This window comes from Elgaria multicarinata, chromosome 10, assembly GCF_023053635.1.
Source record: "Elgaria multicarinata webbii isolate HBS135686 ecotype San Diego chromosome 10, rElgMul1.1.pri, whole genome shotgun sequence".
Lineage (NCBI taxonomy): Eukaryota > Metazoa > Chordata > Lepidosauria > Squamata > Anguidae > Elgaria > Elgaria multicarinata.
Genome location: NC_086180.1, coordinates 54,091,533 through 54,113,219, shown reverse-complemented (window position 1 = coordinate 54,113,219; position 21,687 = coordinate 54,091,533). Strand labels below are relative to the sequence as shown.

General features: G+C 40.9%; 1 protein-coding gene across 1 annotated transcript in view; it reads right to left on the bottom strand.

Annotated features, from left to right (window-relative positions):
* Positions 1 to 388: 388 nt before the first annotated feature.
* Positions 389 to 21,687, bottom strand: part of GRXCR1 (glutaredoxin and cysteine rich domain containing 1) — a 47,756-nt gene continuing 26,457 nt past the window's right edge. The window contains exons 2-4 of the mRNA XM_063135092.1: positions 13,796 to 14,035; positions 3,051 to 3,116; positions 389 to 571 (exon numbers count right to left, since the gene is read on the bottom strand). Coding sequence (XP_062991162.1) covers positions 389 to 571; positions 3,051 to 3,116; positions 13,796 to 14,035 — 489 coding nt within the window. The remainder of the gene's footprint in view (positions 572 to 3,050; positions 3,117 to 13,795; positions 14,036 to 21,687) is intronic.

The following is a 21,687-nucleotide window of genomic DNA, read 5'->3' as shown; positions in this document are numbered from 1 at the left end:
GCTTCCTCTAGCCCAATTGCACACGCCTAAGTCTGGATTCAATCCTAAGCCTTTCACTTGCAAAACTGAGACTCCATAAGATGTTACCCTTCTACTTTCTTGCTCTTTAGAAACAACACAGAATCCTCCCAGACCTTTGCTAGGTTAACAGCCCCCTATGAGACATTTCTCCAGGTATGTGCTCAGGACAATCACATGTTGATTCACAGGAAATGCTCGGATCTCGTTGCATAAAAGCATCTAACAACTGTGCATGTTTGTTTTTTACAAATGAACTTTATTGATTGAATTAGATAAATGTGCTGTTTTTTTCTTCATATAAAAGCATATAACAAACTGCTGCGTTGTGATAATAAAATGAGGTGGCTGTGTGTGTATCAAGGCGCCATCACGAGCTCAGGCAGCTCTTGCAGCGTTGCAACCCATTCTCATTGCAAGCGGTGCACTTGAGGGCTTTGAATGAGTCCGTAAAACAGTTCCGAAACACCGACATCTTGCTCCCATGGCACGCTGAGCACGGAAGAAAACGAAAGCCCCCACATGAGAGGCATTCATGGGGGTGTTGAACTCTCTGCAAAAAAGATGGGAGGGAAGAAAACTAGCATTCATTATTTGCCTTATATTCTGTGAGGTTGATGTGTGAATGCACTGAACGTGATCCTTTTTTGTCATGTAAATTACAGCCACTAGGAAGCCAGAGAAACTCAGGACCATGGGGGGGGGGGAATTTAACTTTATTTTTATTTTTATTTAATTTAACTTTATTTGCATTCAGTGGAAGCTGGTGGCTCCAATTTCAGTGGGGTTCTGAATCCATTAACCATCCAGAACTCTAAAAGTGCTTTCCAAACTGAACCCTATCTCCAAAGATTGAGTTCAGCACCTTGCCTAGCTCCTTGGAGTTCTGACTGAAACCCAGAATGGAATCACAGCCCCACAAAAATCAGAGCCACCACCCTCCGTTGTTTGCATTTCACGGGAAACCTCCATTGGCACCAATCTGAGCTTCCCTCAAAATACGAAGAGCAGCTTCAGAGATGTGATTTTTGTATAAAAAAAAAATCTGGCACGGAAAGAAAAAGTTAACCTCTTTCTACCCACCCTCCACAGTCTCAAGCATGCTTGGCTTTCCTGCAGCTGCAGAAAACCACGCATGATAATAGCACATTAACTGCAAAAAAAACCAAAAAAAACCCAACCATGCGGGACAGTTGCATTCACACAATCAGCATCATGTCTAGTGTGGTCCTGAATCAGGCCCCACATGTAACCAGTTTCTATGACTCATGGAAATCTTTCACCTTTTTTTTTTAGTCACTGAACTTCATTTTGCCTTCCTTTTCAGCTATTAAGAGCATCATCCAGTGGCCATCTAGGTTCATTACAATTACAGTAGCCTACCTAAGAAAAACTTTACTGAATTTCTTTCTGTTTACTAGAATTGTCAGTGACAATGAAATGTGAAGTGAACACCCAAAGAATTTCAATAGGGAAAAAAGAAACGAGTGTTTTTGGAATCGTAGGACTGGCAACATTTGTCAACCAAGTCCTGCACATCCCAACCTAGGATCTATGGACAATATTAATGCAAATTCTTGGTCAGGCTGTGCTGTGACAGTGTGCTGCCTTTCCCCAGCATTGCTAGAAGTGCGGGGCTAGATAGGAAACACATGACTGATGAGCAAAACAGTGCATCCGATAGCATAACCTTCCCCTTTTCATTGACCTCATGAGTAAAACATCAGGCTTGTTTCTCTATGTGTTTCTTGTAATGTATGGTTGGCATAGGATTAATTGTGTGGATATTTTTGCTAATAAGTAGCAGCCCTGTGTGTTGGGGGGGGATTTGCATTGGGACTGTGATATGAGAAGGGGGATTAACCCTTTCTACTCACCAGGGTCCAGATCCGGGGGAGGAGGGCACAGCTACTATTTGCATTGAGAAGGAAACTCTCGCTGGTGATAATGGTAGCTTCCGTCTTGATGCAAAAAGCTGTCAATGGGGAGGGGTGATCTGGATCTAGAATGTAGCAGGGTCAGAATAATTAAAGCCCCTCACTCTCTATGCCAAGGGTGCACAATGTTTGCAGCCCAAGGGTCACATTGGGTGTCTGTTGGGGGAGGGGGAGCACATGTGTGCACACACACACACACACTACTCACATACGTTCTGACACACACACACTAATCACACCGGTCCCATCCACAACAGGTCCTGGTCTTGTAGCAAGAGCATCTATCCATGTCACAGCATCAGGGTATTGAAGCCCCCTCCCCAATCTGATCCACAAAAAAGAAAGAACAAAAAATAATAATCTAGGAACAGGCTTGCAGCTTCCTGCTGTAAAAGCCTCATTCCTAGATGGTCTCCAGAGCATCCTAGGAAACTGGCAGGAACCTTCAAGCACAGATTCCTAGGATGCTCCAGGGACATTCTAGGCATAAGGCTTCTATGGCAGATAGAGCCTGTAAATAGAGCAGTTTCTTCCTTTTTTCATTTCCCCACTGGTTTTATTTAGCAGTGGCAAATGCTGGGGTCTAGGACCCACCAGAAAAGGCTTGTGGGCTGCGCTTTTTGCAACTATGCCATAGTTTTTGACCCATTTTTGTAGTTGCTATTTATTTATTAATTTATTTATTTTAAAAATGAACACAATTATTGTAATTGCATGAACAAATATTTTGTCCCAGAGTGAGGCAAAAGCTTGGAGCTTTTCATATTGGAGTCTTCTTACAAAGAAACTATAATAGAACTACAAGCATACCCAAGAACCTGAAGCTATGAACACACATCGCCAACAGACAGGAGAGTCTAAACAACAGTTAGCTTTAAAGCAAATATTCATCTTAGAAAACATAACAACTCAAATGGCAACGAGAGTCACTTAGAATAGCTAAATAATCAGTTGTCTAGAGAAATTAAATATACATTTTGTATATATTTGTATCAATATAGTAGTACATTGGGAGTTTGGACAAGAAAATGTGAGTGCCTGATGTATGGAAAATGGGATTTTAAATGTGTAGTCTTTTATAACCGCATCAATTACCTCAATTTTGGTGAAGAGGTCCTGCAGTTCCCCTGATTCATTCATTGACAAAATTTTCTCAGCACCCTGTAAGGAAACAGCAAAATCAGTTAATGTAATACCTGAGTTATATAAGGGGTTGTTGTTGTTGTTGTTGTTATTGTTGTTGTTATTTTGAGTTTTAGTCCTTATAGTCTAGCTGAAAGAAAAGAGAGACTTTTCCACAAAAATGCAATTTATTAACAATATAATCATACTTTTTAGCTGGGTCATTTGTCTCAGACATATTGGACTACATGACCACTGCCATTTGTATTCCTTACTTTACAATATATGCTTTCTTATAAATAAAAAAGGACAAAGAAGCATCTTATTAATATGTCAGAAAGGCAATTTCTTAAATATATAGTGCATCAGAGAATGTTGTTAAATGTGCACAAGAAAACTGGTATTTCTACTATTCAAGCATTTCAAGCACTGAACTGCATACAGAGCATGTTGAGTGAATTACACCATGGGATGAAAGGTGATGAAAAATATAATGACACTAGAATCAAAATTCAGCAGTGAATAATAAAAATAATTTAGGTTGAGTACATTGGACAGTGGGGAATTTCTGAGCTTTGAAGCAAAGCAGTAATGAAGCGAGTCTTCATTTTTCTTCTTGAAAGTACAAAAGGTTACTGTAAAGAAAATGAAACTGCTGAAAAAGATATAAAACTTTCCTTTGGCTCCTTCTGCTAATCAGAGGGAACCTGTTGAAGAATTGAGAAACATTGCTGGTCATTTGTATTTAATGTGTATGTTATTCTAAGGGTATGGTGAAAGAGTCTATTAAGATGGAGTCAAAATTAGTTCACTTTTTAGCAGTTTTTCAGCACTCTGTTGAAAATGTGCACATCTTCATTTACACTAATCTTATTTTCGCTCAGTGATGTTATCACATCACTAAATCTGAGCAACATTGTGATGTCTTCTTATTAACTGCATGGTCCCTGAATGAATGATATCATACACATGTCTAATCCAGGAAGAAGGAAGAGGCTGGAGGGAAGCAGCAACTGCAAGTGATAGTGGTACCAAACTTGGTTTTGTTTTGTTTTCAAGGTGATTAGCTGAACAATCTAAGTGTTTTTCTAGCCTGCTGAGGGTAGATGAGATAGGCCAACCACATGAATATATCCATGTGTCTGCCTAGTTCATCAATAACACAAGCATGGGTGGGTTTAATCTAAAAAGAAGCATTCCAGGAATCAGATCATAACCTGCCCCTTTCCTTTTCTTACCTCACCGTGTCATTGGTTTAAGCAGGCTAGATCAGTTTCATTATCAGAGTCCATGAGCGTCTTTACATGAGCATTTTATCTCATGCTCGTGACTGGCCACTCACAGTTATTGGCAGGTCATTTTGACGATACAGTGGCCCTCCTGTGCGTCTCCCACTTTTTCTGTTGTTTTTCATGCTACAAAAGAAGACCCAGAAAATCCGTTTCTTCTTGGCTGCGCCAGTAATTGGTAGTATTTCTTGCTGTGTGCAGGAGAAGCTCCGCTATAAAAACTGAATGGGCCATGTGGTCGCTACTTGCTTCCTCTTTCATCCCCGTGTGAAGAAAGAGGAAGCTGTTCGTCTCTATTGTGGGACAGAGGCAAGAGGCCAAAGCGACAGTAGGGAAACGCAACGAAGCACAGCAAGGTAAAGCAGAAGCACTTGCTTCCCTACCCCAAGTGCCCCTTTTCATTTTTGAAGTGTCGACTCACCCATCCCCACTATATAAGTGACCAAGGCAAGCATGGGGTTAAATGCATGTGGCTCTTCAATATTGCTTTTATTGAGAGCTTCGCACTCAAATTGTTAATTTCTACCTGTAAACTGAGATTGTAAAGTATTCAATGCAGGTCTAGTCATTTCTGCCATCATTAATGCCATCATTAACATCTCTGTGATTCAAGACATTTACCAAAAGAGGGCTTCCCCTCCTCCCAGCCAATCAGTGGCCTAATCTACACCAAGCAGGATATTGCACCATGAAAGCGATATATAAAAGGCAGGAGCCACACCAGGCAGGATATAGCACTATGAAAGCAGTATGAAAGTGGTATATGGCATGTGTCAATGGGCCCCAACAGTTGTCAGTGCACTTCAATACTGCTATAAAGCAGTAGTGTGGCTCCTGCCTTTTATATACCGCTTTCATACTGCTTTCATAGTGCAATATCCTGCTTGGTGTAGGTTAGGCTAGTGTTTCTCTAGCTTTTTTAACTTTCTGGAAGGTCCCAACATAGTGCAAGAATGTGTGGATTGGAGTGGTAATCCCACACTGGCATTAAAAGAGGAATAGAATAGCTCGGATCACCTTATAAAGCCACACAGGAAAACTTGAGAATTATAAGAAAAAAGCAGTAGCACTCTTTGAATTGATTATGGAGAGACAATAAGGCAGCAGTTCAGCCCCACAAATGGAATGGGGACATGGGGATCATCTGCTAGGGTCCATTAAAGGCTAAAGTACATATTGCGCTTCATGTACAGGCATGCAGCTATGTCTCTGCTGCTGCATTAATTAATTATGGGCACAACAGGTGTTATTCTCAGGACCACTCCATGTGGGGAGGGGGGATTTATATCTGCCATCTCCAGCTATGATCCAAATGCACAACAAGTAGCCCTTGGGGGGTGGGAGATACCACTGGAATAAATGGGGTGTTTTTTTCCTTAAGGCTACTAGCCGTGCATGTATGTGATGATTTTCAGATTGCAGTTGAATAGCAAAACCTCCCCTCCATCAAGGCTGCCATCAAGGTTATGCGTGGCCAGGCATCTGTTGAGGGCCCACCCCCTGGACCTGATCCTCCTCTTCATCATTACACCCTGCTTGTTCACCTGCCTCTTGCTGTGGTCCAGACAATGGTGGCATTGAGAAGGAGGAGCAATAGGTGCTACTTGCTCTCTGCCCGCCAAGCAAGCAAGAGGTAGCAGTGATAAGAAAGAGGAGGAGGAGGAGCAATAGCAGCTGCTAGCAACAACTGAGAGAAGGTAGACCCTGAGGCAGGAGGCCCATTGAGGGTGTTTTGCCCGAGGCCACTGCCCTCTGTACATGGGCAGTCACAATAATAATCCCCCCTCCCACACACACGCCTGGAATTAATTAAAGAAAAATCAGAGCCATAACTACATACTATGCATGCAAAGAACACGTAGTTTGACCCTCAGTCTACAGAGGCTTTGGTCAGTGGGAGAGGAAGTCACCCCCTGCCTCAGGATCCTAGCTTTCCTTTCTTAGTGTTGTCATCTTCTTGCCTGGCCAGAGCTGTACAAAGCTCCAGCTCTTTCTCCCATCATCTATATCACTAAAGCCATGTTGCTGTTTTTGAAACTGAGAGGTGCAGGAGATTTCGGATTAGGTTCCATGGATTCAGACTTCTAACTGCTGCATTTTGGAGACGTCGCTGTTCATCAGCTGCCACCAAGTTTAAGTCATAAGGAGAGAAATGCAGCAAAGACTGGGATCCCACAAAAGCGTTATCATTTCTTCATAAATAATATCCACCCACTATAAGTGCCTTTTCTCTATATACCTTTTGTTCTGTCTGTATGGTTAAAGAAAGAGATTGGAACATTTAAAAATTCTGTCATTTGTACTCTGTTCTTTGAGACTTTTACTGGATGGTTGATTTTGTTCCCAATGACAGCTACCCACTCTACCTCTGTTAGAAGTTTTTGTAAAGGTGGGAGTTGTCCCCTGCTCCAGGATTTGCCACCACTGCTTTTGTTGCTATATGTAATTGTGTGGTCAGCTCATCACGCCTGTTTGACATCTTAGGGAGCAATCCTATGTCCCTCAGACAACATCTGAGGGAACATTGCATTGTTCAGTTTCTGGGCTCTGAGGTACCCAGAAACTGTGTTTTCCGACCCCTTCCCCCTCTCCCTATGTCTTGGAAACAGCACAGAGGCAGGAAAATGGGGCGTTCCCGGGGAGGGAAAGAGACGGGGGTGGCAGCCATATGAGGCTTCCTATGGCCGCCCCAGCCTCCTTCCCTCTCCTTCAGAATTGCCACTGCTAGACAGGCAAAATCACTTATCTACCAGAAATGCTGGGTGGCTAGAGAGCGGAGGCGGCCAACTGTCTTCATAGGATTGTGCCCTTATTCAGTGCTTTGAGTGATTATCTCAGAGTTTTCAGAGGAAAGAAGGCCTACCTGGCTTGTTGGCAAGATCCAGATTCTATAGTGTTCAACTGGACCTGATTCATCCTAGGGGTGACTACAGAGGTTATTTGCCATTTCTAAATGACCTTAAAATTATATATATATGCGCGAAAACTGGGTATGTGATTATGGTTACTTGACATTTGTCACTGCTAATTTCTTTCTCAGTACATTTCAATCCCTTAAAATGATAACTGCTCATGTTCATTTTTATATAACCTTCTAGCTAGAATAATTTCATTAAATTTGCTTCATCTTTATCCCAGCAGAGGGCATAATCCATTTTCAGATATAGGCAGCTCTCAGCTGAATAAATGCTACTAAGATGTACCAAATTGCACTTAAAAACAGGGACAGAGGCAACTGTCCATATTATTATGGACATGTCATTTATCCTTACTTGGATATAGACTGAATAGATCTGTCGGCCACTTTTTTTAACGAGTTGATAAATCTTTTACCTTTCAACATATTAATTAACTAATGGAACATATTGAAGGAAAAACCTCAGTACAGACATCTTCCTGGAATATAGTGGGAAGTATCAAATAATTAACTCTTTAGTATGAAGGTTATACTAATTGTCTGTCCTCAGAATACTAAAGATTTTTTAATCATGATACCAACGTTTAACAAGTTGTATAAGTTTATTGCGGGGTGGGGGGGACTCAATAATACTTTTTTTAAAAATCGATAGAAGGAAAGTCCAATTAAACCAACTTCTAACCTTAATCTAAATGCACATAATATAGGGGTAATAAACACTGATAATTAGTTCACACTTGTAGAGGTGCAACCAAAAATCTTCCACCCAATATCTCTAGCACTCAGTCTTTTTTCACATTCACATGGAGAAGGTAGTGGGTGAACCTACTGTAGGCTGCAGTGTCGGCTCTTATACATGATAGGATGATTCTGGCACTTTTTGAGATCCCTGACGCTGAGGGAATTATAGCAATTATATATATAACCTTACTTGTAGTTCAGACACGACATCATCTGTGAGAGTGTTGTCCAATAAATATTTGCTCCGAAGTTTATCTTGAGTGCCACCACTGATTCTTTAAAAGGTCTTCATGGTAGCAGCTGTCAATCTACGTTGCTACAGGGTGCAGTATTTATCCAAATAAGCTTCCCCAAAGCAAATCAATTTTGCCAGGTCAGAGTCAGGCTCATTTCCCACAGCTACAAATCACTTCCTTTTCTCCACGTTCTTTTATATTAGAAAGCATGCATTAAGTTAACAGGACATCATCATCTTCATCATTTATTACCCGCCCCTCCCTCAATCACTCCCTGGATTGAGGCGGGGAACAACATGGAATACAAAATATTATAAAATACATAAAACTGATTAAAACATATAAAAACTAATACATTCTTAAAATAACAGCCAGAGGTCTTTAAATTCGACTGGGTAGGCCTGCCGGAAGAGATCAGTCTTTATTGCTTTTTTATATTCAGAAAAACTATTGAGTTGGCGGATCTCTCCAGGCAGGCCATTCCACAGTCTGGGAGCGGCAGCAGAGAAGGTCCTCTGGGTAACAGTTGTTAATCTAGTTTTTGCTGGCTGAAGTAAATTCTTCCCAGAGGACCTGAGTTTGCAGGGCAGATTGTACAGGAGAAGATAACCCCGCAGGTAGGCTGGACCCAAACCATGTAGGGCTTTAAAGGTAATAACCAATACTTTATACTTCGCCCAGAAACTAATTGGCAGCCAGTGTAATGATTTTAAAACTGGTGACATATTGATCAGCTGCTGAAGAAAACACCAGATGACTTTTTATATTTTCTGTGATGACAGTAATCATTTATCTAAAAATGTATGAGTCAGCTTTGTTCAGCATAATCATGGGGGCCTTGCTCTATAAAAAAAAAATATCTACCGTATATACTGTATATAAAAGCCCAGACTGCTCCTCCAAGCCAGTTATAGTTTTTGCCCTCTGGTGCCTTCTAGAGACATTCCTCGGAACTTCAGCCTTCTATGGAAGTTCCAAGTTCCGAGAAATAGTTTTTGCCCTCTGGTGCCATCTAGCAATGTTTCTCGGAACTGCGGCCTTCTATGGAAGTTCCAAGTTCCGAGAAATAGTTTTTGCCCTCTGGTGCCATCTAGCAATGTTTCTCGGAACTGCGGCCTTCTATGGAAGTTCCAAGTTCCAAGAAAGATAACTGCCAGGAGCTTCCGGCCTAGCAGAGGGGCCAAAACCAACTAACCTCCTCACCAGACTGCTCCTCCTCACAATTAGAAAATAGTGAATATCCCCCCAAGACGTAAACAAACTGTTGTGGAAGATGCAGCAATGAAGAAACTGGCTAAAAGACGAAAGGCAGAGTGAAACAAAGCCCAACATGCAAATTGGTCTGATATACAAAGAGAACATGACCGCCTTCACCATTGTGTGGCAAATATGACTCCTCAGAAGATTACACAAAGTCGTGAATGACATCAGGTTGCCAACATGACGGCAGAGCAAATATTGCGCCACAGTGCAACCCAACAACAAATTCCAAGAACCAGAAATGAGGCTGTACTTCACGCTGGTGACATTTCAGAAGCAAATGTTGAAGCTCATAGCTGTGGTCCCAGGGACACTATTTGCCAATTTTGTCAAGCAAAGCATTTTGTTGCAGAACAGCCATCTGACAAATTATTTACGCAATGCTGCCATAAAGGCAAAGTAAAATTGGATGCTATAAGATCAGCCCGTGTTATTGAGCAGTTAATGAAAGGACAAGCATAAACATTCTAAAAATTTCATGCAAAATGTAAGATCAATAAATAGTGCTCTGGCATTTGCGTCAATCGATGCTAACATTGCTCCGCCTCCTGGATACGGCCCCTATTGCTTCTGAATTAATGGACAAATCTACCATCGAGCAGGAGCTTTGCACCCTGCAAACCGACAGCAGCGTAAGTTTGTCCAACTATATATATTGGACCCAGATGAGGCTGCTGAACAAAGAATGAGAATTGCAGAAAATGCTAAGTGCAATCCAAGTCTGATTCAAGAGTTAAGCAATTTTATGTAGGAACATAATCCATTTGCTGACGCATGCAAAATGCTATATGACGTTGAACAAGAATGCATTCATGATGCAACATTGCATGGCGAGCCAGGGAAAGTTAGCATGGCAATTGTTAAAGATCACAAATCCGACATTAGACGATACAAGAAGCAATGAGGTAGCAGCCATTTTTGAAAACGTCAATGGCGAACCGCCTCTTGAGAGGGACCTGCTGATCCATTGTCGTCCAAATGAAAATTGTCCAAATAACCATATGACCTAAAGGATTAGCATTTTAGATCCGAATCTAGAGCCTTTAGTATATCCTCTATTTTTTCCCCATGGCGATCAAAGCTGAGGAATTGACATTCCTCTTCAAAGGAAACCAACTGCTCTACGAAACATATCTGCAAACCCAAGAACAAGGGTGTCTCAATTGAAGTATTATGGTTATAGACTATCAATCCACAACAACTTCAATCCTTTTCTCTCTGCTGGCAAACTGACTCAGCAATATTTAGTTGATGCTTACGTAAAAACTGAAGCCAATCGCCTTAATTACATAAGACAAAATCAACCCAAATTGCGGGCTGAGAAGTACACTGGGCTTATGGATCACCTGAAAAATGCAGCGGCAGAACAAGGTATGCTACCTGGCAGAACTGTCATCCTTCCTTCTTCTTTCCAAGGAAGCCCGAGGAACATGGCACAGAATTATCAAGATGCAACGGCTATTGTTCGCAAATATGGTAAGCCAGATTACTTTATTACAATAACATGTAATACAAAATGGCCTAAAATAATGGATAACTTGGAACCATAAATAAGGCCCAAGGACAGACATTAGAAAAGGTAGGCGTTTATTTGCCAGAATCGGTATTTACCCATGGACAGAATCTGACGGTCTAAGTTAAAAATTATTGATGGGAAAGAACAGGGGAAGTTGGTTGAAAATGTTACAAAAGTGTATACCAAAAATATTGTATTCAAAGAAGTGCTAACAAAATAAATACACCTGTTGTATGATGGGCTTTTTTGCTAGTATTAAATAAAACAAACCTGAAGAAGCTAAAAATAAGCATTTTTTTAAAAGAAAAATCCATATATTAGCATGTGATAAATCATCTCTTAGCTATGAGAGTAAAGTAGGATTGCTAGTTTTTTTCCAACAATATTCCACCATCCAGATTAAAAAGATAAGATCATACTCTCTGATATCTGCCCAACGGTGTTCCTGTAAATAAGTAGATGGCATTCGTTTCATGATACTCTGATAAAAGCAGCTGCAATACACAACACTGTTTACCCAGCAAGCCAAAGTAGCTGGAATTACACCATGCTCAGGATACAGGTTTTCAAGGAGAGAAAATAAAAGTCTTCCACAAACTATTAATATGCTCAGAAAAAATGCTTGTCACCTTTAAAAAAAATAAAAAGCACAAATAGTACATGCATTCAGTTCACATCAGATGTGTTGGGGGCATATGAACATTTGTATGTGCTCATTTGCATATAATAACAAGATTAAACATTCACTGAAACATGGTTTAAAACCTCATTCAATATTGGCACCATCAGTTTAGATATGAGCTTTTCCAGAGTATTGTAAAAGCAGTTCCAATCTCCTTCATATACAAGTCTAAAATTTAGGGCAGTATCCAACGGTGTCATTCCATGAACTCAAATAGCACTAGCAGCGCACCGCCAAATCTTTCCATTGTGCAAGCAGTTGCAAATTACTTTTGCGCAAAAGATTGTGCATCAGCTATTGGGCGGTATAGAAATGCAATAAAAATCTTGCGCAACCAGTTGTGCAAGCATGTTGCATAACTCATTGCACAACTGGTTGTGCAAGTGTTGTGCAGAACTGGTTACACAATCATGCTTGCACAAATGTAAATTTTGTTGAATATGCTTGCACATAGTTCGGAACCTAGTTTATACTAGCGCATCATCATTTACACTAGGGGAATGACACAGTTGGATACCGCCCTTAGAGTCTTTCCTTGTTTGCAGTTTTTGAAATATTTCAGGAGACTAGTCATTGTGTCTCAACACTGTGCTGCGTGGATTGTTCTCATTTTACTTATTTCATTTTCAGCAGCATCCTGTTTCTATACTTCATATGCAGAATAAAGATGTAGAAAATCAACTCCTCATCAAAGAGAATATATATATATATATATATATATATATATATATATATATATATATATATATTATATGAAAATGCAGCTTGCAGAGTCCAAGAATGGATACATTGCTAACTTCGCCCATTTTCAGATTCTCTTTCCTGGCTGCCACTGCAACCCACCCACCCCCCACTGCAACCCACCCACCCCCCGCTTCCCCTAACTTGAGGCTGCTTTAAAGTGTATGAATGAGGAATCCCCAGAGTAAAGAATTCTGTATAAATTGTGCCTTGGTTTGTTGTAAGCTAGAATGTTGACTGGTATTATGAGGCATACTTCACATTCTGAGTTTTGAGGGAATGAAGCAGTTTTAGACGTTTCTAGTAATCAGGGTCTGGAGCATATATGTGTTCCAAATTTCAGGTTTCTATCTGTTGTAGAAATCCTTTAATTTGGATACTTTTGACAGTGAATGGGATCACTGGGGTCCAAGCATCTTCATACAGAAAGTTCATATGGAGACTGTTTTAATAGACATGATGCTGCTGCAATAAAATAAAGAATGATTTCTAGAAATGTCTGAAATTTGTCTGTTTGTTTTCATGGATATTTCTGCCATTCCACACATGGTATCAGATGTTCAGGATATGCATCAGGAGAAGAAAATACGTGATTTTTACAAACCAGATCCAAACCACTTTTGTCATCCCATGTGCATTATTATCCACAATTCTGTATCACACTCCACACTGAAAACCACAGACAGCGACACAGGCCAGTAACTGTTGCACATTGCATGCATTCATTGCACATTCTTCAAAAGCAGAGACAGTTGTATTAATTAAAGCAGAACCAGATCACTGTTGCACATTACAATTGGCTCAACTGCACAATTGAACACCATTGTTTTTCCACAGATCCAGTGATAACATCCGCCAGTTTGTTGTCTACTTAGATACTTATCTATAACAGTAAATATGCAGGTTTTACTATGGGAGCAATATGGGGAACTAGCGTTTCTAAATATGTACAGCAGCAGTTGGACAGAGGAAACCAGCTAGTTCTCTATAGGTGTAGTTGTTTACAATTGTAACATTGAAGATGATCCATTGGCTTGTAACATAGCTGGTAGTACTCCTATAATAGAGTTTGCTTATTTGTTCATACACATTTTTATATGCATTTTATTAACCTGCTGGAACAGCTTATGACTGATATGTATTGAACTGAGTTCTTTGCATTCCTTTTCTTTTAATATTGCATTTTAGAGAAATGCAAGAAAAAAGGAAGCTTTTGTATCTTCCATGGAAAGTTAATATTCCTTATTTTTGTATTTGTAGATTTCTAATAATTTCTCATGCTTATAGATTAAAAGTTGCACTATAGAAATTTGACAGATATACCTGTTGTACTTACCCCCAGATACTGGCCTTCAATAAACACAACTGGTACTGATGGGATTTCACCTACTCTTCTGCATCTCTCGTCTAGTTCCTTTCCATAGTCACTGTTCAGTGCAATGTTTTTCTCTTCAAATTTCACTCTGTGGTTTTGGAAGATCTTTCGAACCAACTCACATCTTTCAAAAGTTGTTCTCACCACGCGGAGGCTGGTTGTGTAAATTACTATGCGGCCGTATTCCAGAACTGAAGATACCTGTAGAAGAAAAAGCATTACCATTTTTCTTTCAGTGTCCTTTCCAGGTTAAAAATCAAAACCCTTGGTAAACAGTCATAAAGTAATTCACTTTTACATCATTAGTTTTTTCAGTTAGTATTGCATGAGTCTGAGAAGCAACTTGCAAGCATAGTGGGCTAGCCAGTCCACACAACCGCTTAGCTCAGTCATGTTCTTAGGGAGGCTAGTGGGCTGCACAATTTCAGATGGGTCCCTTGCAATGCTGCGGAAGGTGCTGGGCATAGTCCCTGCATTATGCACAGCTACATTCAGACTGATAATAACTTAGGCCAGATCTACACCAAGAAGAATATAACATTTTGAAAGCAGTTTGAAAACTGTCTAGGGAGTGTGTCCTGGGCCCCAACAGTTGTCAATACCGTTATAAACTGTTTTAAAGCAGTAGTGTAGATCCTGCCTTAGCAAAAAAAATCCCAGAACTCTCCTCTGTTAAGAAGAAAAAGTCCTCCGTCTCATGCCAGGACTGCTGCTCACAGGGTTAGACCATTATATTTGGCCACTTCTTTGGCTGCAACCAGAAAGATGTGCCCCATGATCCTTTACTGCATTGCAAGAAAGAATGCTGAGTCACAACTCTTGGATCATAAGAGAGTATCTTCATGGTATCTTCAGTGCCATTGCAAGAGATCTTGGTGTGGGCCTTTCAGTTTGCACCCTGTTTTATTGACACACACACCCTGACAGGGCCTTTTCAGTAGTGGTGCCCTGTCCCTCCTCAGAGAAGCTTGCCAAGAGCCTATATTCAGTATTGTATTTTAGATTTATTTTCTCAGGCATTTTAAGAACTGTTTTAGCAGTTTTAGATCTTTGCATTATTTTAGCCCTGTTGCTGGCTTTACTCTTAGTCTTATCATGGGCGGCAGCTGTTTTTACCTGACTTATTTTATCATTGTTTTCTTGTTAATTTTTATTTTATGCATTTTAATTTGTACATTACCCAGAGAACTTCAGTTATTGGGTGGTTTATTTATTTATTGCATTTTTATACCACCCAATAGCCGAAGCTCTCTGGGCAGTTTACAAAAAATTAAAATCTAAGCAATTTGTAAATACCCTGAATAGTGTCACATAAAGCTGCAGTCAGAGCATCCATGGACCTCTAGACTCAATCATTGATGCCATGTTACGCTAGAGTTCTTCACCTTCCTTTGCATGTTTCAGGGCCTATGGCTGCTTGTTCTGGTATTCTTGATATCAGAGCTTCGTTATTATGCATGTTTATGGCATTTGTTTTATATTGAGTATTACACTGTAATAATACTAATACTAATAATTCTTACTTTTCCTTAATGGTTGATCAGAGCTGGTCATTTGTTGTAATAGATTGGGCAAAACACTAAATATCCAGAACAGTTGACATAATGGAAGTCATGCTTTGATTAAAGCCTTTTTTCTCACAGTCATTTGCATTATCCATTTTTCAGCTTTGTCCTTTTGTCGTTTATTGTTCACATATCATATTTGATTACATTCTATTGGAGAAGAGTTGGATATGTAGAGTCAAAATAGGATGTCGGGTGCAACCAGGAGTTCCTACTGTCAAGACCGGTTCCAGTTTCAAAAGGGTCCTGGGCAAACTTCCCATCTATCAAGACTACCAGGTGATGATTGCAGATGGCCTGGCATCAATACAGCTGTTGCTGCTGTGCAGCCCACCTGGCAACAACAACAGAAGCAGATGACCAGGCAGTAGTGTTGCTACCGTTCAGCCCATTCACTCACCTGCCTGATGGTGGTAGCAGCGGAAGTGAACTACCTGGCTGGTAAATCTAAGCCTGAAATGTATAGTGACCACTACATTTGGCAACCAAAAACAGTTAGTGATGAAAGTGATGCAGAAGCCACCTGCTGTGGGGTTGCCTCCCTCTTGCTTCCGAACATCTGATTTTCCAAATGGTACGACCTCAGCAACACTGTGATTTAGCCTGTTCCGTGCTTGAGGCCAGGGGCTTGCAGAATGGTGCAAGGTCTCATGTCTGTTTTAATCATATCCGTGTGACGTCCAAGTTCAAAAAGGGTAGTGCTGGCTTTGGAGTGAGACTTCCACTCTTGCTAGCAGGCCTTGCTCTGCCACAACCAATTTGGTCTGGCATTTCACTTGCACATTGAAATAAATGCTATCAGTCACACAGAAAAGTAGAACGTGCCTTTAGCAAGGATGTCAGGCTGCTTCCTAAAATGATTGTTTTCAAAGCAATTGCCTGAAGCCTTGCGAAATGAGTACAACCCCTTAGCCTTGGTTCCTGTAGGATAAAATATGATGATCTGCTACACACCATACAATGCGGCACTAGTGATTTCTGTTGACCTAGCATAAAAAGCTTCAAATCCTTTCACCAAATGTGTGCAGGTTGTTGCAATCACTCGCAATCCTGAAACACTGAAAATTTCAGTGGATGCTACATGGTTAGAAGGAAAAAGCCAGCCAGTCTAATGTCGTCTTACAGCCTTATGAAGAAACTTGGTTTGTTTGTTTATTACAGTCTTCCGCAACCTGGTGACTTCCAAATGCATTGGAGTCAGTGGGGGCTGGGGCCTCTAATTTCGATGGGGCTGTGAATCCATTCCAGGTTTCCATCAGAACCAGCCAGAACTTTAAAGAATCTATCCAAGGTGCTGAACCTATTTTGGGGATAGGGTTCAATGCTGTGGATAGCTCCTTCAGGCTTCTGGTGGGTTTGGACTGAAACCCAGAATGGATTCACAGCCCCATCGAAATCTGAGCCACCAGCCTCCACTGATTGGGGTACCATGCTGGCTGAGTATGATGGAAGTTGCCATCCAACACATCTGGAAATTGGGAAAGACTGGTTTATTGCATTCCTACCCTGCTTACTAACCTAATTAGCACTCTTGAGGTGATGAATACAATAATTATAACTGCAATCAAGCAATAATAACAATCCATTAACAAGTTAAAGCAGTAAGTACAAGCATGAGCAGTACTTCATTTATTAATTTATCTATTCATAACATTAGTTATGAGACATCTCTCAGCCCAAAAAGAGCCCCCAAGGTGATTTACATCCCACATTCAGGGTACTGCTAGAGAGAGAAAAACTGTCCTGGGTTCCCAACTTAACCTCTCTTGGTGATGGGACATTCAACAAGGCTTCCAAAGCAGATCTTTAATCTACATGTAGTTCATAAAGAAGAAGGTGGTCTTTCAGCTATCCTGGCCCTAACTGTAGGGTGACATTATGGAAAGGAGGACAGGGCTCCTGTATCTTCAATAGTTTTATAGAAAAGGAAATTTTAGCAGGTGTCATTTGTATGCCTGCAGAACCTGGTGAAATTCCCCCTACATTACAACAGTTAAAGTTGCAGGAGCCCTGCCCTCTTTTGTATCTGGTCACTCTAGTATAATTCCTACAGCTTTAACTGTTGTGATGAAGAGAGAATTTAACCAGATGCTGCATGCATGACACCTGCTGAAATTCTTTTCTATAAAACTATTAAAGATGCAGGAGCCTTGTCCTCCTTTCCATATGGTCACCCTACAGTTAGTTGCATAATACACCTTATTACATTACAACCAGATGAAACTCTCATGTAAGCACTCATATTGGAAATTTGAAGGTTTCTAATAAGTAGTTGACAATACAGCACCTTTTAAATCAACAGGAGCACTGCTATTTACTTCAGTAGGTTGCGAATTGCACATAGAGCTACCAACATTCAATTAGGCTTCAGCAGAGGGACATGAACCAGGGCCATTTCATCAGCTATCCTGAAAGACCAATTCCATCAGGCTCCTCTTCTTCTTGCTCTGTTTCTGTTCCATCTGGTCATTATGAGAGCTACTAAGAATTGATGCCTAAGTTTGCATTTTGCCTCTTTCCTTTCGTGTTGTGACTTTTAGATTGTAAGCTTGCAGGAAAGGACTACCTTGTTTGTACATAAACTTCCCCAGGAATCTTTTTGTCTGAAGGATAGCATAAAAATGTTTTAGAATGAACTAGCGAATCATATATTAAAGATAAAATAAATCAAACACAGAATCATGTAGCTTAGATTATTTCATCTAACACAGCCCTCCATATTCAAACATCCTTTACTAAATGCCCTATTCAGTGGTATTCTTCTATCTCAAGGTACAATGTTTTCTCTGTTATTGTTCCTGAAACTCCTTGGTTCATCAGTGTGGTGTTCTGTATACAATATTTAGCTTAAAACAAAGCTGCTGATCCCAGGGGGGAGCAAATTAATTCTAATATTGTTGAATTACCTACTCGATAACAAATGACTTCTCAGCTGAACAATTTAAATCCAATTACAGAGACAAAGATGTTTTTTTTTCTCATGGTTAATCACTGGGTGCAATGGAAGTGAAAATCACTATATGCACACAAGGCTAAATTCGTTTCCTCATCATAGTTTACAGCAGTGCTATTAGCAAAACACTCCCCTATGGTGAATGGGAGATAAGGTTTCTGGGAGGTAGGCAGTGCAATTTAATTTGTATCCATGATTCATGTATGCCACCACCCTACTGATAAAGACCGAGCACATGGTCGGACAGCCGCTCCACAAGATACCTGCAGGAATAGCTGCTGGGAGAACTGGGAGATGTTGTGTTGAGATAAGCAGGCTTGACTGGTAGACCAGAAGTGGCACCATACTAATCTGGAAGTAGACACTGAGAGTAGCAGAGGAAAGCATGGCACCCAGGGAATGTGGGTGGGACTATATCAGTAGTGGCCTGAGGTAAGAGGAGCACATTCATGGAAGCCGATGAGCGGCCTTAGGAAGGGCCATGAGGTGATAAATAAGGATGCATGTGCTGTGTATTCAAGTCTGAGGGTGACTGTCAAGAAATCCAGTTTTCTTTCTGAGATTCAGCTGCCTGTAAAAACTCAGTTTCATGATGGGCCTGCACAGGTTTGTTAAACCATCTGTGAGCATTATCTTATGCTGTTCTAGTTTCCAGGTCCTTTAAGGACAGACTCTTGCTAATTAGGCTGACTGACTTCAGCTGGAATGCTGTCAGGACTTTCCACCCCACCCCTCTCCTCTCCTGAAAGCCTGGGGAAACTATTCAGCCAGCTAAGGTTTGGCTAAGGAGGCTTACCTCACATTTGACAAAGGCTCAAGAGGAGCTTATGATAGTCCTTGTCTTCATTTTGTCTCTGTCTTGTGATTCTCGGTATTGCAGTTTGAGCCCTGTTCTACGTGAAAACCCATACTTAAATATTTTTAATTGTGTGTTTTTTATTGTGGTGTTAAGAAAATAAAAGAAGTTGTGGGAAAAGGGTGGGGGAGGAAAAAATGAAGAAAAAGCAAACATGACATGCACAGAAATATCAGTATCCAATTAGGTTCAGTTTTCTACGAAAGACAAGATTATGCATAAGCTTCGACAAAAGTATTATGCATAAACTTCAATTTAGGTATGCATGGAGAAGTATAGGTAAGTTTTGTTACTTTCTCCCTGAAGTATTGTTTCCAAATGTACTCTGGTTCTTGTATGCCTTTTTTCCTCTTGCCTTATGTAAATAAACTTAATACGTATTTCAAGGTTTGTATGCTCTTCCTTCCAAGTAAGACTTACTAAATCCAGAGCCTTCTGTTTGGGTATGGCTACTGTTTAAAGTTTCAGGCTTATGGCTTGAAATAGAGCGTTCTGGTTTGGGCCTTCATTTCTAAGCCCTTGGGGTGTCCTGTAAGGTCTGTAAGTCCCCTGGCTCAGGCTGATATGGATGTAAGGGGCGGTGGCAGCCTACCTTGGTAACTGTATGTCCCTTACATTGCATGGAGTGAGGGTGACCCTCCTTCCCCCCCCCCTTTTCATAGTGATTCTGGGAGTTAGAAGGGACCCTGATGGGACATTAGTGCACTTACTTTCCACCAGTGCACAAGGCTACAGACTCATTCCCCTTATGCTGTAACCTAGCCTTCGCCAAGCCTCCAGATATTTTAGGCATCAGCTTCCATCAGCCTCAGCCATCATGGTCAATTGTTGAGAGTGGTGGGAGTTGTAGTCCAAAATATCTGGAAGACCCCCAACTTGGTGAACACTGCTGTAGTCAGATGGATCTAGAATAGAAGATCTATGTGGAGGACTGTTCCTAAAAGGATATATGGAATGACAACTACAAAATGGATCACTTTGCTTTTACTTTTCATATGCTTTGTTGATCAAATCAAGCTATTGCTAGTTTTCAAGATAAAATGTACAATTAAACATTTGGTCTAGTCGCTCAGGAATGGGACTGTTTCAGACTGCTTATTCACTCCAGTCACAATAATAACCGTTCTCTTATGTAAGGCCTCCATCTGTGAATCTCAATGCCCTTTGCAAAGTGCAATGAATAAAATCTCAACAGTCACTGCTTTATGGCTCCGCTAGGAATGAAGCCCAGCTCACACGCTTCCTTGCCCTCTGCTTTTTCTTTTTTTCCCCCATCTTCAACATAAAATTTGTCTCAAATGCCAGGCAGGGGAGGAAACCATCGTGCCAACTAGGTCTTATCCCTGCAAATATTGTGCTATATACTGGAACATTTCACGCTGTTAGTGTGACTCACTAGAGAATTCCTTGTGATAACGAAGGCTAGAGGCAGCAAACAGAGATCTAGGTCACAAGCAGTGAACAGCAATTATCAAATTACTGTGCCAACCATCTACTTTATTATCCAGTGGGGTCTAATGGATAGGCCAGTATATACTAGAGCTGTGCATAAGTAGGCCTCTAGAAATTTTCCACCCAACTTGTGGGCAGAGAAATTGAGGAGACAATTTCATCAAATTTCCCCACAAAAAGGTGAAATTCTCCAATAGTTTCCCACTTGAAGGGCTTATCATTGGCAGGGGTTGTGGAACAACTTTTATTTTTCTTCCTAGGAGTTTTTGGGTGACAACACCAGTCTGGCCCCCATTTTGCATGCTTGAAGTCCAGGAAACTGTGGTTGCTACAGTCTGCCGAAGAGAAGGTTGTACAATGAAAGACAGGACACTCATGTGGACACACCAAACACATAAAAAGTAAGGTAAACACAAGAGCCCTTGAACCCGACCCATGTGAATTTCTCTACCAAATTGAATGAGCATGGTAAAAAAAAAAAAAAAGTGGAAGAAATTTACAGCACTAGTACATTTACTCACCAGGTTGCTGTAGTAAAGGTTTTCCTGTAAAAACTGGTGCTGCAGTTCCCTCTGTATATGTTCATACTGGGTTACACATTCCCAGGGGGAAAAATCTTCCTGTCCATGAAAACTAAGTCAGCCAGAAAGTTAAACTACGTTTCCAAGCCCAATTCAAGATGCTGGTTTTAACCTATAAAGCCCTACATGGCTTGGGACCACAATATCTGATGTTAGCCTCTCCCGACATTAACCTACCCGTACACTGCGCTCAACATCTAAGGTCCTCCTCCGAGTGCCTACTCCAAGGGAAGCTCGGAGGATGGCAACAAAGGAGAGGGCCTTCTCAGTGGTGGCCCCCCAACTGTGGAATGATCTCCCTGATGAGGATCGCCTGGTGCCAACATTGTTATCTTTTCGGCGCCAGGTCAAGACTTTTCTCTTCTCCCAGGCATTTTAACAGCATTTAACCATGTTAAGTTTGTTTTTAATGGACCCCAGAATTGTTGTTTTTAAATAGATACTGT